This window comes from Oncorhynchus mykiss, chromosome 1, assembly GCF_013265735.2.
Source record: "Oncorhynchus mykiss isolate Arlee chromosome 1, USDA_OmykA_1.1, whole genome shotgun sequence".
In the NCBI taxonomy this organism is placed as follows: Eukaryota; Metazoa; Chordata; class Actinopteri; order Salmoniformes; family Salmonidae; genus Oncorhynchus; species Oncorhynchus mykiss.
In genome coordinates, this window is record NC_048565.1 from 41,043,921 (window position 1) to 41,061,045 (window position 17,125).

Sequence of the window (17,125 nt, forward strand, 5' to 3'; positions counted from 1 at the left end):
ATCTCTCTTTTTCTCTTTTTCCTTGGCTTTACCTTCCTCTCCACTGCTACTAGTCGCTAATGGCCAAGCTTTCTAGCCTGAAAATCAAAGTGGGCCAGATGCAGTATGAGAAACAGAGGAACGAGCACAAACTGCAGGCACTGAAGGTTGGCTTCTCCCAGGGTTTCTGCTTGTTGCCATCTAATGTCTTTCTACTTTTTACTCTGGTTTAGTTTTTGGTTTTTGAGCAAGATTGTTTCAACTGCTGTTTTTTGTGTTTTTGTTTTTACCTATCTCTAGATGAAATTAAAGGGGTGTATAATCAGAATCTAAAACACACTGATCCAAATTATTAAATTCATTATTTTTTTGGTGCCAGTGAAAAAGCCAAAGCACTTAAACGTAAATATAAACCCTAAAATACACCTTCCGACACCCACAAGGCACCAGTTTAAGCATATACTGTAGCACATGTAAACCACTTTACATGTGCTTTTTGGCTTTCTTTGCCCTCATTTGTTTCTTTCTTTTCCTCCCTCCCTTCTCATGGATGAAATGCCATCTGAAAGATTGTTTAATTTCTCAGTTTGCCTTTTAGTTCGTTTTGAAATAATGACCTTTTCACTCTAGCCTGGTCCCAGATCTTTTTGTGCTGTTTTGCCAACACCTGTTGTCATTGTCACGTCAATTGACTTGGCAAGACAGCACAAACAGGACTGGGACCAGGCTATTTTGACACTGCCATGTAAAACGGCCCCTCCAGCACTTGCTGAGACGCAACCACCCCAGACGCAACCACCCCAGACGCAACCACCCCAGACGCAACCACCCCAGACGCAACCACCCCAGACGCAACCACCCCAGACGCAACCACCCCAGACGCAACCACCCCAGACGCAACCACCGCAGACGCAACCACCCCAGACGCAACCACCCCAGACCCTACCACTGACCCCTACATCCCTACCTCCCCCTCTTAAACACATACTCCCAGAGCAGGTGTGACCATTGTCTCTGCCTGTCAAGTCAGCATCTGAATGGTTGTTATGGTTTGTTTGTGGTGATGGGTGTTGGGTATGAAAGGGGGTAAAATAGGGGGGGAGTGATAAGTCAGTGGCCACATTCCTGGCTGACTACGTTGCAGACGCCTGCCAGATCTCACAACACCTGCATAGGTGGTTAACATATCAGTTAACCGCACCACACGATATAGTAATCTGATGCTCTACTGCACAGTTGATGACGTGGCACACAGCCATTGGCATTGCAACGTCTGCAATTTAGTCGGTCTGGAATGCAGCCAGTGTTTTTTGGGAGGATGTCCCTGACTAACTGTTGTGTGTTGAGCAGGAGGAGCTGGTGACGCTGAGGAGGCAGCTGGAGGGAAGGGACAGAGAGATGAGGAGGTTACACGGCGAGACTGGGTTCAGAGCCAACACCCCGGGTGGCATGGACTGTGGAGACAGAGGTGAGATCATGGACCATATTCACTGGTTCTCTGTGTCTTTACTCTATGGGGTTGTTTTCCAGACACAGATTAAGTCTAGTCCTAGACTAAAAGCATGAAGTGCGGCAGGTAGTCTAAGCGGTTAAGAGCGTTCGGCCAGTAACCAAAAGGTTGCTGGTTCGAATCCCGAACCGACTAGGTGAAAAATCTGTCTGTGCCCTTGAGCAAGGCACTTAACCATAATTGCTCCAGGGTCGCTCGCCGTCGACAATGGTTGATCCCAGGCAGTGACACCACTCTCCGAGGGTGTTTCAGGTAGTGGGATTTGCAAAAAAAACGATTTTCCAATGGGACAAATTTAAGCACCCACCTAATTATAATAATAACACAGTATTATAATGTCTTTCAAATGTGGTTCTTTGTCTAAGACTAGCCTAAATATGTGTCTGGGAAACCAACCCTATAAGACAAACATGTTCCATTTAAGCCCAGATGATAACATTTTGGTAAAGCTTTACTTAAAGCCGATAGTTATAATGCATTATAACGTGTTCTGAGCATGTATGAGCATTTATGTCTTATTATGCTTAAAAAATATTATCTCAGAAATGTCTGTCATATTTTGTGACCAATCAACATGATTTAAAAGAATCCAGTCTTGACAGAAGTCATGATGGACAGTCTTCAGAATCTGGAGCCAGTTTTTGTTTCATACAGTAATTCTGTGTCCTGTTTAGTCTCTCACCCAGATGAAACTCTTAAAAAGAGGCTGAAAGAGAAACGTAAGGTTATGGGTTTTATCAATGCTTGTATTTATTATTATTTGCTCTTGCACAACTGTCACTGTTGCATGTATGGGCATGAATGACCCATCTGAACCTTGCTTCTCCATAACCCATTGGAAAGCTATTTAATACAATGTATACTCTGTGCAATTGTTTTATTATCACTTCAGATCAGTTCAGCCACCGGTGTTTTAGAACTCAGGGAGGTGAATGAAAAGATGATATCAGTGGTTTATATTGCAGAAAGGTTGGCCTTTATGTACTTTAAGAATGGTAGAGTAAGTTTACTTAATGGAAATATCTTAAAGATGAAATCTGTTCGTTTTTTGTTCTCCGTGGCAACCAGATGAAGTTCAAATGCAAATAGTGTGAAACGCAACCTGCACACAACAACAAGAAATATATACTGTTCAAATTAACTCACCTGCGCCTCTTTGGTATTGTGATTTCAACAGCCTCAAACTTTCTACACAACATATTGATTACAATGGGAATCAAACTTACGAATTGTGCTTTAAGTTTGCCCTAGAGAATAAGAAAGACACTCCCCTACGTATTTATTTGTAAATAAAACTTAATTTGTCTCTATACTCCAGCATTTGGGATTTTAGATCAAATGTTTTGAGGCGACAGTACAGAATTTCACCTTTTTATTTGAGCCTATTTTCATTCGTAAAGTATTCAGACCGCTTCTCCACATGTTGTTACGTTACAGCCTTATCCTAAAATGTATTAAATATTTTTTTCCCTCATTAGTCTACACACAATACCCCATAATGAAGAAAAAACAGGTTTTTAGAAAGTTTTCCAAATGTATTACAAAAAAATAATCATTACAGACCCTATTCAGACCCTTTGCTATGAGACTGGAAATTGACCTCAGGTACATCCTGTTTCCATTGATTGGAGTCCACCTGTGGTAAATTCAATTAATTGGACATGATTTGGACAGGCACACACCTGTCTGTATAAGGTCCCACACTTGACAGCGCATGTCAGAGCAAAAACCAAGCAATGAGGTTGAAAGAATTGTCCGTAGAGCTCCGAGACAGGATTGTGTCGAGGCACAGATCTGGGGAAGGGTACCAAAACATGTCTGCAGCATTGAAGGTCCCCAAGAACACAGTGGACTCCATCATTCTTAAATGGAAGTAGTTTGGAACCACCAAGACTCTTCCAAGAGCTGGCCGATGGTTGTCCTTCCGGAAGGTTTTCCATCTCTGCAGCACTCCACCAATTAAGCCTTTATGGTAGAGTGGCCAGACGGCAGCCACTCCTCAATAAAAGGCACATGACAGCCCGCTGGGAGTTTGCCAAAAGGCACCTAAAGGACTCTCAAACCATGAGAAACAAGATTGTCTGGTCTGATGAAACCCAGATTGAACTCTTTAGCCTGAATGCCAAGCGTCACATCTGGAGTAAAACTGGCACCATCCCTACGGTGAAGCATGGTGGTGGCAGCGACGCTCCCCGTCCAACCCGACAGAGCTTGAGAGGATCTGCAGAGAAGAATGAAAGAAACACCCCAAATACAGGTGTGCCAAGCGTGTAGCGTCATACCCAAGAAGACTCCAGGCTGTAATATCTGCCAAAGGTGCTTCAACAACGTACTTAGTAAAGGGTCTGAATACTTGTGTGATTTTTGTTTGTTTTTTTGTTGCAAAAAATAAACAAAAACAATTGCTTTGTCATTATGGGTTATTGTTTGTAAAACAATGTCATCAATTTTAGAATAAGGCTGCAATGTAACAAAATGTGTAAAAAGTCAAAGGGTCTGAATACTTTCTGAATGCACTGTATCTATTTAACCGTTCAGAAATGTGGAGTGGCAGGTAGCCTAGTGGTTAGAGAATTTAGCCAGTAACATCAGTTTGCTGGTTTGAATAACCGAGCTGACAAGGTGAAAAATCTCTGTCTCCTTGAGCAAAGCACTTAACTCTAATTTGCTCCAGGGGCACAGTACTAATATGTCTGATTCACTTAGTAGTGAGTCACCTTTTTTTTAATTTTAAATAAGAAAAGAATATGTACTTGAACACTTCTACATTCATGTGGATGCTACCATCATTACGGAAAATCATGAGTCAATCGTGAATACCGATTAGTGAGAAAGATAGTGGCATAAATATCACAAACAACTGCAAATTCATCAAACAAGTTTATGGATTCACAAGCTTAATGTCGTCATTGTGTGCTAGAAATACAATACCAGTCAAGTTTGGACACACCTACTCATTCAAGGGTTTTTCTTTATTTTGACTATTTTCTACATTGTAGAATAATAGTGAATACATCAAAACTATGAAATGGAATCATGTAGTAAGCAAAATAGTTTTAAACAAATTAAAATATATTTTATGAGATTCTTCAAAGTAGCCAACATTTGCCTTGATGACAGCTTTGCACACTCTTGGCATTCTCTCAACCAGCTTCACCTGGAATGTTTTTCCAACAGTCTTGAAGGAGTTGTGCTGAGCACTTGTTGGCTCCTTTTCCTTCACTCTGTGGGACTATCATTTGTTTTTCAACAGGACAATGACCCAACACACCTACAGGCTGTGTAAGGACTATTTGACCAAGAAGGAGAGTGATGGAGTGCTGCATCAGATGACCTGGCCTCCACAATCACCCAACCTCAACCCAATTAAGATGGTTTGGCATGAGTTGGACCACAGAGTGAAGGAAAAGGAGCCAACAAGTGCTAAGCACAAGTCCTTCAAGACTGTTGGAAAAGCCTTCCAGGTGAAGCTAGTTGAGAGAATGCCAAGAGTGTGCAAAGCTGTTGTCAAGGCAGAAGGTGGCTACTTTGAAGAATCTAAAATATATTTTGATTGAACACTTTTCTGCTTACTACATGATTCCATGTGTTATTTCATAGTTTTGATGTCTTCACTATTATTCAACAATGTAGAAAATAGTGAAAATAAAGTAAAACCCTTGAATGAGTAGGTGTCCAAACTGTTGACTGGTACTGTGTGTATATATAAGACAAAATACTTTTGACAAAATGTGTTAAATTATTAATGAATTTGTCCAAATATGTAAGACACCTTGACAATGGGGGACTTGATACATATAGTGCATTCATTTCTAAACGGTAGAACAGATATGTATGAAAATACCCTTAATTGAAAGGTGACGTTATGTACTTCAAATCTAAAATGCTAGATTATAGAGCCAAATTAAACGTTTTAGCTTCACTGTCCAAATAAATACGTAGGGGAGTGTGTATAAGATGCATAACCTGTCTACATGTAAAAAGAAAAACACAAAAAAACATCCCTTTCTGCCACCTGTCGTGTCATGGATGCGAGCTCACTGTTCAGTCTGTGCTTCTATCCTGCTTTCGCCTACAAACAACAATAATCACCTTTTAACACAGGCCTCTCCTCACCCTTTCCTTACCCCTGTCTCCTCTCACCACTTGCTCCCACCATCAACACCCAGTGTGCTGTCTGCTAACCCTCATCAAAATCATCCTTGTCCTCCTCACAATGTCTCCTCTCATTATGTCTTTGTGACAGAACAGCACATTGACATGGCTGTACCCACCAAGTCCAAATCATCCACCTCAAGGTTCCCCCAACTGTGTTAGATGGTGTGTTTATCTTACTGTGAGACTAGGAAGTGGTTAGACTAGATGGACAGGGAGCCAAAATGTCCCTCAGGAGCATTCCCTGTCTGTTTAGATAGTACTGTTGTATAACGATGTATATTGACAACGGACAGAGACGCCACTCTGAATAGATATATATACTGTTGTACCATGGATCACAATGGATGAGTCAGTCAGAGGACCCCAGACATATCTTTGCCCAGAATTGACCATGGTTGACTGCTGTATATTCACTTGCTGAAATCCAGTTCTTCACCCTCCAGATGTGGAAGTGCAGAGAATGAAAAAAGCGGTGGAGTCACTGATGGCAGCTAATGAGGAGAAGGTACAGTGAACTACAGTTGACCCCCTCACCCCATCTCATTACTCTCGGATAGTTTGTCTTGTCAAGTTTAATGTGGCAGGCCAAAGAAGAGGTTACAACCTCTCCGAACCTCTGTTCAAAAAAATGATCTCTCTGTACCTTGTCACCTGGCTTGTACTTTGACCTTTGTGTGACCCCTCTGCACCTGTAGGATCGTAAGATTGAGGAGCTGAGGCAGTCGCTGCAGCGCTACAAGAAGGTCCAGGACATGGTGATGTCAGTGCAAGAGAAGAAAGGTTTGAGAAGCCATGTTCTATTTCTAAAACCAAGTCCTATCACCTTGATGTACATCAAATCAAATTGTATTAGTCACATGCGCCAAATACAACAGGTGTAGTCCTTACAGGTGTAATGCTTATTTACGAGCCCCTAACCAACAATGCAGTTTTAAAAAATACAGACAAGAATAAGAGATAAAAGTAACAAGTAATTAAAGAGCAGCAGTGAAATAACAATGGTTGGACTGTATACAGGGGGTACCGATACAGAGTCAATGTGAGGAGGCACCGGTTATTTAAGGTAGTATGTACGTGTAGGTAGAGTTATTAAAGTGACAATGCATACAGCTGAAGTCGGAAGTTTACATACACTTAGGTTGGAGTCATTTTAACCACTCCACAAATTTCTTGTTAACAAACTATAGTTTTGGCAAGTCAGTTAAGACATCTACTTTGTGCATGACAAGTAATGTTTCCAACAATTGTTTACAGACAGATTATTTCACTTATAATTCACTGTATCACAATTCCAGTGGGTCAGAAGTTTACATTCACTAAGTTGACTGTGGCTTTAAACAGCTTGGAAAATTCCAGAAAATTATGTCATGGCTTTAGAAGCTTTTGATAGGCTAATTGACATAATTTGAGTCAATTGGAGGTGTACCTGTGGATGTATTTCAAGGCCTACCTTCAAATTCAGTGCCTCTGCTTGACATCATGGGGAAATCAAAAGAAATCAGCCAAGAAAAAAAATTGTAGACCTCCACAAATCTGGTTCATCCTTGGGAGAAATTTCCAAATGCTTGAAGGTACCATGTTCATCTGTACAAACAATAGCACGCAAGTATAAAGACCATGGGACCACGCAGCCGTCATACCACTCAGGAAGGAGATGCGTTCTGTCTCTTAGAGATTAACTTACTTTGGTGCGAAAAGTGCAAATCAATCCCAGAACAACAGCAAAGGACCTTGTGAAGATACTGGAGGAAACCGGTGCAAATAGTCTGGGTAGCCATTTGACTAGATGTTCAGGAGGCTTGGGGGTAGAAGCTGTTTTGAAGCCTCCTGGACCTAGACTTGGTGCTCCAGTACCTTTTGCCGTGCGGTAGCTGAGAGAACAGTCTATGACTAGGGTGGCTGGAGTCTTTGACAATTTTTAGGGCCTTCCTCTGACACCGCCTGGTACAGAGGACCTGGATGGCAGGAAGCTTGGCCCCAGTGATGTACTGGGCCGTTCGCACTACCCTCTGTAGTGCCTTGCGGTCGGAGGCCGAGCAGTTGCCATACCAGTGAGTGATGCAACCAGTCAGGAGGCTCTCGATGGTGCAGCTGTAGAACTTTTGAGGATCTGAGGAGCCATGCCAAATCTTGTATCTCCTGGGGGGGAATAGGTTTTGTCGTGCCCTCGTCACGACTGTCTTGGTGTGCTTAGTTTGTTGGTGATGTGGACGCCAAGGAACTTGAAGCTCTCAACCTGCTCCACTACAGCCTCGTCAATGAGAATGGGGGCATGCTCTGTCCTCCTTTTCATATGGTCCACAATCATCTCATTTGTCTTGATCACATTGAGGGAGAGGTTGTTGTCCTGGCACCACACAGCCAAGTCTCTGACCTCAGCCTATAGGGAGGTCTCATAGTTGTCGGTGATCAGGCCTGTGTCAGCGGCAAATTTAATGATGGTGTTGGAGTCGTGCCTAGCCGTGCTGTCATGAGTGAACAGGGAGTACAGGAGAGAACTGGGCATACACCCATGAGTGGGCCCCTGTGTTGAGGATCAGCTTGGCAGATGTGTTGTTACCTACCCTTAACACCTGGGAGCGGCCTGTCAGGAAGTCCAGGATCCATTTGCAGAGGGAGATGTTTTGTCCCAGGGTCCTTAGCTTGTTGATGAGCTTTGAGGGCATTTTGCTGTTGAACGCTGAGCTCTAGTCAATGAATAGCATTCTCACTCAGGTGTTCCTTTTGTCCAGGTGGGAAAGGGCAGCGTGGAGTGCAATGGATATTGCATCATCTGTGGATCTGTTGGGGTGGTATGCAAATTGGAGTAGGTCTAGGGTTTTTGGGATGATGATGTTGATGTGAGCCATGACCAACCTTTCAAGGCACTTCATGGCTACATACTTGCTACGTGCTATGGGTCGGTATTTGTTTACGCAGGTCACCTTAGTGTTTTTGGACACAGGGACTATGGTGGTCTGCTTGAAACATGTTGGTATTAGACTCGGATAGGGAGAGGTTGAAAATGTCAGTGAAGACACTTGCCAGTTGGTCAGTGCATGCTCGGAGTACACGTCCTGGTGATCCATCTTGCCCTGTGGCCTTGTGAATGTTGACCTGTTTAAAGGTCTTACTCACATCGACTGTGGAGAGTGTGATCACACAGTTGTCCGGAATAGCTGGTGATCTCATGCATGTTTCAGTGTTGTTTGCTTCAAAGTGAGCTTTGAAGTAGTTTAGCTCGTCTGGTAGGCTCGTGTCCCTGGGCAGCTCTTGGCTGTGCTTCCCCTTGTAGTCTGTAATGGTTTGCAAGCCCTGCCACATCCGACAAGCGTCAGAGCCGGTGTAGTACGATGCTGACCTTGTGAATGACTTGTCAGATGCAGTTTAAGTAGTGATACCGAAGTGATTTGTAAGAGCTGATAGAAGTGTTCTTGAAGTCAAATCTTTAAACTTCAAAGCTTCACATTTCTGGCATTGGGCTCCAATAGAATGGACAACTCTGAACTCTCTCTCTAGGCTACATTCAAAGCTGACTGCTAAAAATAACTCATCTTCCATTCCAGACAAAACCAAAGATGGTGAGAGTGATGAGAGTAACAGCGACAACTCCCTCTCTGTGATGTCAACGACAACCACCCCAATTGCCCTGGTGTCGGAGAGGCACGCGCTAGCTGGAGTCGAGGAAGTAGCAGCGAAGAGCCCAGACGAGGTACAGGATTACGTGATGATTTATAGATTGACTAAACAGGCTAAGGCCCTCGGATCACGGAACAGATTATATTTCTATGAGTTCATCTGTCACCCTCATTAGACCTTCTCAAAAATCCTTGATGTCCTCCAACCAATGAAACAGTCAATGATCACACATGCTGTCCTTAGATTTCACACTTCTGAACGAGGTGTTGAGTCGCTGTCACTTTGTCAAATTAGTCTGGTAACATTAAATGTAGCTTTGCAGTGACACTTGTCTTTTTGAATTATGACAACACCATTGTCTTGACTGCTCGTTATTCTTAGTCTACTAAATCGTAAAAACACCTTGACACAACAGAGAAAAGTAACATCTGACTTTGATGGCGGTTGTATTTTACGCATGTTTTTCCCCGTTTTGGTCCTCTGCCTCAATGCATAGCTGGAGACGCACTATGGAGCTACTGAAGTGCCTTCGGCAACAACCCGCCCTACAGTCCAGTCAGCCTGCGCTCAGAGCGTGCCAGAGCTTAACCAAGCTGAACCTGAGAGGTGAGCTGAACTAGATGATTATCTATAATCTTTATAAGGGGCTTCAGCTAAACCTGTGGGACAATTTCCAAATTTCTTCCAGAACAACATCTGCTTTTCTTCAAGAACAATGTTAGTGTTTGGCTTTGGGTGTCTGTCCAGTGCTGTTCTTTTTACTAGGGACAAAGCGGGAACGGACCTACCTGAATTTCCCCAATGGACACTCTCGTTTACATTGCAAAATATTTTGCTACTGTGCACACACCTGTTGATGAACAAAGTACCTTAGTTTGAACATTAGATGAACAAAGTACCTGTGTACCTTAGTTTGCCTCTGAGCAGAGTGAGCTGACTAGGAAAGAGAGATGTCTTGACTGGTGTGTAGACCTAGTTCCTCAAATGAGACCCGGCTATGGAAAAGGTCAACACCTAGGCAAGATATCACGCCTCATCTTGCCTTAGTGTGGTAAATGGGGCATAATTCATGACATTTGGACACCACGAGGTCCAAGGTGTCCCATAAGGGTGTTTAAATCCGCTTGACTGACAAATAAGGCTTCCTACGACAAATATCGATAGCCTCCACACCCATGTTTGACAGTGTACAGTATAGCGTGTAGCAGGCAGCTCACAGCTTGTCTGTGTTAGCATGGTGTTAGAGTCCCAACACTCTGCAGCGAGGCAGGGGATCAGGAAGTGTCACAGGAGGCTCCCCTATCATGTGATACTCCACAGTGAGTATGCCCATGGTGTGAAGCCACGTGTCGTTATCCTTTTGCTCAAAGCTTCCGCTGTCTGTCAGATTGTCTTCCTGCCGAAGGCCAGCGGTTCAGTACCGCACTTTGACCGCACCTCTTGGCACATTGACTAGATTAAAGTCTTGTAGTGTTCACTGTGATGAGCTTTGCCATTTTAGGACCCTGCGTGTCCCAAAGTCAGCGAGTCAGGAAAACTTGTATGTCAGCAACAGTGAAAAGGTAAAGATATTTCTGAATTCCCTTGAAGTTCTAAAGTCATCATTATCATGATTGGATTTGATCATTAACACTCCATCCCATGTCATCATACCTGTGACAGATTACATTGGTGATTGACGAAAAGCCAACAGAGGTGAGTCTGTTCTCTACAGTCTTCTTTCCATATTTCGGGGTCAGACACTTTATTTTTTGCTTATCCTCTCTTTATCATTCTTTAAATTGTTTTCCACTTTGGCCTCATCCGTCTTGTTAAAAGGCTGATAACCTATTCCTTATGAGGTTAGCATCCTCAGTAAAGTGAGTGAGTGAGTTTCACCTTGGTTTCATTGCATGCGTTTGATTGCCTTCTATCATATTGCATTGAAATTGATCAATCCTTTACACTTAAAGCCAACTCTACACTGTCAGTTATTTTCAAATGCAATTTCTTAAAGATGGTTTTATTTATTACTACATGTGTGTGAAATGACCTGCTTCTGGCATTGTGTGAACTGATTTAGCAGATAACGGCTATTTTGAAGGAGGTTTTTACTTGCAATGACTGTGATATGTTTATTTTTACCTACTGTGCCTTAGTTGAATGCGCTGATTGTAAGTCACTCTGGATAAGAGCGTCCGCTAAATGACCAAAATGTCAAATTGACGTGTCAACTCTGTATTTTACTACTGTTCAGAATAAGGCTGTGGAGGACATCGATAAGATCAGCGAGCGCCCGCCCAAGTCTCCCTCTTCATCTCGCCCAGAGGACGACAGCTTCGGTACCAAGAAGGCTCGCTCCTCCTTTGGCCGAGGCTTCTTCAAGATCAAGGGGGGCAAGAGGACAGCCAGCACCCCTAACCTGGGTAAGATAGGGTGGATGGATGGCCTAGTGTGCGTGAATGGGCTGTGGGTCTCAGGTGGAAGCTTTGTGGGGACAGGTCCCATATTCACAAAGCAACTTGGAGTAGGAGTGCTGATCTTGGATCAGCTCCTCCCTGTCCATGTAACTTTGTTCATTATGAACTTAGGCAAAACCGATCCTAGAGCAGCAGTCTTACTCTGAGATGCTTTTTTAAATAAGGGCCCAGATATAACCCTGCTACTTAATGGTTTTTGACAGTTATTTTGCTTATTTTGTGCTCTTTTGACTTTAATTGTTTAACTGTTAATGACATGATTAGTAAGATTGTAGTGTTATTCTTTGCTTTTAAATATATGTGCAGTGTATATACAGCAAAATGTCTTTCTCTGAGCAATTGTATTAGTATAAAATAACAAAATATCTATATTTTTTGGAGCATAGAATATAGCCTAGTATTTAAAATTATTTATTTTATACAGCCATTCCTCATCTTTATCAATGGTGCCAATAAATTTGAACCCCACGTGTTTCTGACACTTAATTCAGAGGTTTAGAGGAGAAACAATGGAAAGGGTTTACACAGGGAGTCATATCTGACATGCAGGGGAGTGGTACCACACCGGCTCTGCACAATCTTTGTTTTATTCTGAAGACTGAGCGGTTCTTTCCAAAGAGCTTAGTTTTTCGGATGTAGCTTTTAAAAAATGGTTTTATGTCCCTTAAACCACACCCATAGTTAAAATACATACAAACAGCATAATTACTAGTCCCACAAACTGTTCTCCCTGTCTGATTATGAAAATGTAGCCTAGTGTGTGTGCTTTGTATGTATGTGTTATCTGCCTCCTGCCCCTACCATCATACTATGAATATCCCCTGTTGTTTTTCCCTTCAGTAACCTTTGGCCTCTTTGCTTTGTGTAACGCATTGTGATGACCGCAGCTGGATTGCAAGTGCCCCTATGCTAGGTACAGAATAATGGAGCCATTATGTCTTCAGGGCAAGGCGGGCTGCAGTATGGCCTCTCTGGAGGAATGACCAGTACTGGATATGACCCCTGACCTCATAACATTCCCCCCCACCCCATTCCTTCCCAAACACACTCAACCAACTGTTGACTTTCGACTTTCACCTAACTCACAAACTTGTGTAAGCTGAAGTGTCGTTTGTAATTAAATGTCTCCCAACACTTAGAAATGTATTATAGGTTTTGAACTCTCTTGGGTGCCCACTTTATATGGTTTATGAGTTGAGGGTGACTTCTATATTCCAAGACATATTGGTAGACATGTTGGTAGAAAGTAAGGGTAGGAATTTCTATTCTTTGTAATTCAATTTCAGAACTCATGATTCACCCAAGTCTTAAAAATCTTGGCGGTGACCTTTTTATTCCAAGACTTAATGAAACATGCTCATGTTGATATAACTTGGGAGTTCATGCATAGAGAAGAAAGGGTTTGAATTTCCACTCTAGACATTTGACATAGAGGTTACTCTCAGGCCACCATGCACCCATGGCAAGCCCCTGTCGTGGCTCCTATTGTGGTCGTCCGTTTAGTATATAATTCTACAGTAGCTACACCAGACTTCCTTGTATACAACCACACCCATGTTACCAGCGGTTGTTCCTCGCCAAACTGCTTTTTATGAGCACCAGTGCTGGACAGCATCAAAGCTGAGAGACAGCGTTTTGTATGTTAGTTCTGTACATCTGCAAACTCTGCATGTATATGGGCTCTTTTCTATTTCTGTTCAAACTCCCCTCGCACCAAACCATATCTGGGTCTTATTACCCGATGATGTCATCTGCAATGATGCCACCCCATAGGAATTGAACTGCCAACATTCATATAGCCGTTTCCTTAAACGCACTAACCACCGTCAGATCCTGACTGTTGTTGTTTCTCAAGTTAGACCACCTCTCTCTCCCATGTACACGCTCAGTGAGGTGAGTCTCCTTTAGCAATGTGTGTTTGCACGAGTTATCCTCTGTTTAAGTCTAATAAGGAAATGGGAATTAAATGCATTTCAGTCCTGTTTTGTCTTTACACCAGTGCATAACTAGTCTTTGAATGATGTAAGGCCTACAACTAAAGTTCTCTTTGGTGCTTTTATAGTCTCCACTCCATTGCATGCATTAAGGGGGGTTCTACTAACCTAACACATGGAATTGTTTTAAAATGGTTCTGCCGTAGATCATTTAGCAACTTGATTTAGAATTTTAGATTGAATTTGGCCTTTACTGCTGTAGCCCAAAGAAACACATTGAATAACATTCATAAATGGCACAAAATAAATAATAGGGAATAAGGTTTTAGAGTGTCTGTCCTATATCTAGGAGATATAAGAATGCTAGATGGGGTGGGGACACAACGACTTCCATACTTCCATTTAGTGATGCACCAATATGACATTTTTGGTCGATACTGATTTTTTCCTTGCCAAAAAAAAAAAAACGCTTTTTAGCGGCCTTTTAAGCATTCTCGTACAGTTAAATAGTTAACTCACACACATGGACGCAGCGGTCTAAGGTACTGCATCTCAGTGCAAGAGGCGTCACTGCAGTCCCTGGTTCGAATCCAGGCTGTATCACATCCGCCAGTGATTAGGAGGCACATTTGACCCAGTGTCGTCCTGTTTTGGCCGGGGTAGGCAATAATTGTAAATAAGAATTTGTTCTTAACTGATTTGCCTAGTTAAAGGTTACACACACACACACACACACACACACACAACACACTGACCAAAAATATATTTTGTTGGGATTTACGCATGTCCCCATTACCAGTAGAATATAATCAAAACCCATATCTTTCACTTACTTGCTGTTCTGTTTCGTTGTTCATTTGTTCAGTCGTTTCTTTCTCAACCAGGATTTCTCATACTATGGAAGCCCTTTTGGGTCTTTGCGTGTCAAAAAAGATACACGTCAAATAACGCTGTTTGACGTGTCTCTGTCCCAGCTATTTGACCAATCAGGACCTGAATATGACTGCACATCACATAATTTAACAAGTTCATTCTTGTTTTACGTAGTTATTGCACATTGATTACACGATCACTCGTATCTCATATGTCACAATGAGTCATCGATACGTATGCTATGATGCTGGTAAAGTTATCTCGCGCACCTACAGTGCTGGTCATTAAAAACGAATCTTGCTAGCTCATGGATGCAAACAATGTTCTTCCCCCAAAACATAGCAGAACGATAATCTGTTTCAATAGCTATACTTAGCTAGCTAACTTAAATAGCTAGGTGACATCTAAAATAACCCTAATTTATAAGACAGTTCTTATTTGATTAATGGTGGTCGGACCCATCTATGTGAAGCTAGCCACAATAAGGATTAGCCACAATAGTGGACTTTTCGGTTAGCCTTCAAAATAAAAGTATGTCTTTGACAGTGATGAAAATTAATACAATTAGTGGAATGCCATAATAGAATAGATCATGCTAAAGGAGTTTGGAATGTTATAATAAAAACGACAAAAGACAAAAATCTGTTGAAATCACACTGGATGTATTATACTTTAGAATTGCATTGGAGGCATACGTATTTCACTATACAGCCTTAGCTATGGATTGTGGACCAATGACATGGGTTATGAGTCTACCCAGTGACACCCAGAGAACATTAGCATCGTAGCTCTTATTGCGGGACTCTGAAACAGATGTGAATTGAGCCACATTTATTGTCAACCTATGTGTATTGAACACTATTCCCGAGGAAAAACAATACTGCGTGGATGTTTTGGAGTCTGATAACTCTGAGGAGGACGTTGGGGAAACATATCTTGGGTATTGAGTAGACTGATACCCCATTTCATTGATCCTTAGGTAAAGCTGTACAGTGGAATATGAATGTCAATACACACAATAGGCTGACTGGGGAGGTGTTTTCACACAGTCACAGTCCCGCGATAAGCGCTACAGTGCTAATATTTGCGTAAACTCTTCACAGTTGTGTTCTGTGGGTGTCACTGAGTAGACTGATATACCCCATTTCATTGCTTCTTATTCCAACCTTGTTTAACATTATCTAGTCTAAATATGGCACAATTCCACCAAGTATAACCTTCTGCATCCCTTTCAAAGATGTACTTTTATTTTAAAGGCAAACCGCATATTATGCTATTGTGCCTAATCCTTTTTGTGGCTAGCTTCACAACACAACCCTGTCCAGTCGAGCCTCACTAGCCAGATGAAGCTAGCTGGCTGCTTATATCATTAGCTTTTGGCAACAGGGTTAAGTAGCTGGCTAGCTATTTATTTTCATGAACTAAAGTTCAATTTCAATAAGCAAACAACACGTGGCTACCTAGCTAATACTTACTCACAAGGATTCCTAAATCATTGCTAAGAATAATGAAAATGACTGCAGTTTCTACTGGCCATTTGTTTTCAGGCTGGTTGTATTGTTGCCTGCTCGGTACCAAGCTAAAGCTAGCTACCCCAGAAGTTGTTGTCAATCAAATAATGCTTTATTACCAACCGACAGCAGTGGAGAAGGTGGAAAGTTTTAAGTTCCTCGGCGTACACATCACAGACCGACTGAAATGGTCCACTCACACAGACAGTGTGGTGAAGAAGGCACAACAGTGCCTCTTCAACCTCAGGAGGCTGAAGAAATTTGGCTTGACACCCAAAACCCTGACAAACTTTTACAGATGCACAATCGAGAGCATCCTGTTGGGTTGTATCACAGCTTGGTACGGCAACTGCACCGCCCTCAACCGCAAGGTTCTCCAGAGGGTGGTGCGGTCTGCACAACGCATCACCAGGGGCAAACTACCTGCCCTCCATGACACCTACAGCACCCAATGTCACAGGAAGGCCAAAAAGATCATCATAGACATCAACCACCCAAGCCACTGCCTGTTCACACCACTATCCATTCTGGACCACCATCCAGAAGGCGAGGTCAGTACAGGTGCATCAAAGCTGGGACGGAGAGACTGAAAAACAGCTTTTATCTCAAGGCCATCAGACTGCTAAACAGCAATCACTAACTCAGAGAGGCTGCTGCCTACATTGAGACCCAACCACTGGCCACTTTAATAAATGGATCACTAGTCATTTTATACAATGCACTCTAAATAATGCCACTTAATAATGTTTACATATCTTACATTACTCATATCACATGTAATACTGTATTTTAAACCATCTATTGCACTGTGCCTATGAAGCTTGGCCATCGCTCATCCATATACTTACATGTACATATTCTTATTCCATCCCTTTAGATTTGTGTGTGTTAGGTAGTTGTTGGGGAATTGTTAGATCACTTGTTAGATATTACTACACTGTCGGAACTAGAAGCACAAGCATTTCGCTACACTCGCATTAACATCTACCAACCATGTGACAAATAGATTTTGTAAACGCATCGTTTGTGTCGGTGTTTGCTTGTTTGTAGATTTTTTTTGTACAGCTTTGACAGTGCTACTGA

At 42.4% G+C, this 17,125-nt stretch overlaps 1 protein-coding gene across 4 annotated transcripts in view; it reads left to right on the forward strand.

Annotated features, from left to right (window-relative positions):
* The window catches only part of LOC110522805 (liprin-beta-1), a 74,789-nt gene that overhangs the window by 30,627 nt on the left and 27,037 nt on the right, over positions 1-17,125 (forward strand). Inside the window, exons 8-17 of one of the 4 annotated variants that reach the window (XM_021601252.2) lie at positions 54-146; positions 1,330-1,447; positions 2,164-2,208; positions 6,091-6,152; positions 6,343-6,427; positions 9,193-9,338; positions 9,762-9,871; positions 10,767-10,827; positions 10,928-10,960; positions 11,502-11,670. In XM_021601252.2, coding sequence (XP_021456927.2) covers positions 54-146; positions 1,330-1,447; positions 2,164-2,208; positions 6,091-6,152; positions 6,343-6,427; positions 9,193-9,338; positions 9,762-9,871; positions 10,767-10,827; positions 10,928-10,960; positions 11,502-11,670 — 922 coding nt within the window. The remainder of the gene's footprint in view (positions 1-53; positions 147-1,329; positions 1,448-2,163; positions 2,209-6,090; positions 6,153-6,342; positions 6,428-9,192; positions 9,339-9,761; positions 9,872-10,766; positions 10,828-10,927; positions 10,961-11,501; positions 11,671-17,125) is intronic. The other 3 variants (XM_021601255.2, XM_021601257.2, XM_021601258.2) reach the window with 3 other exon arrangements.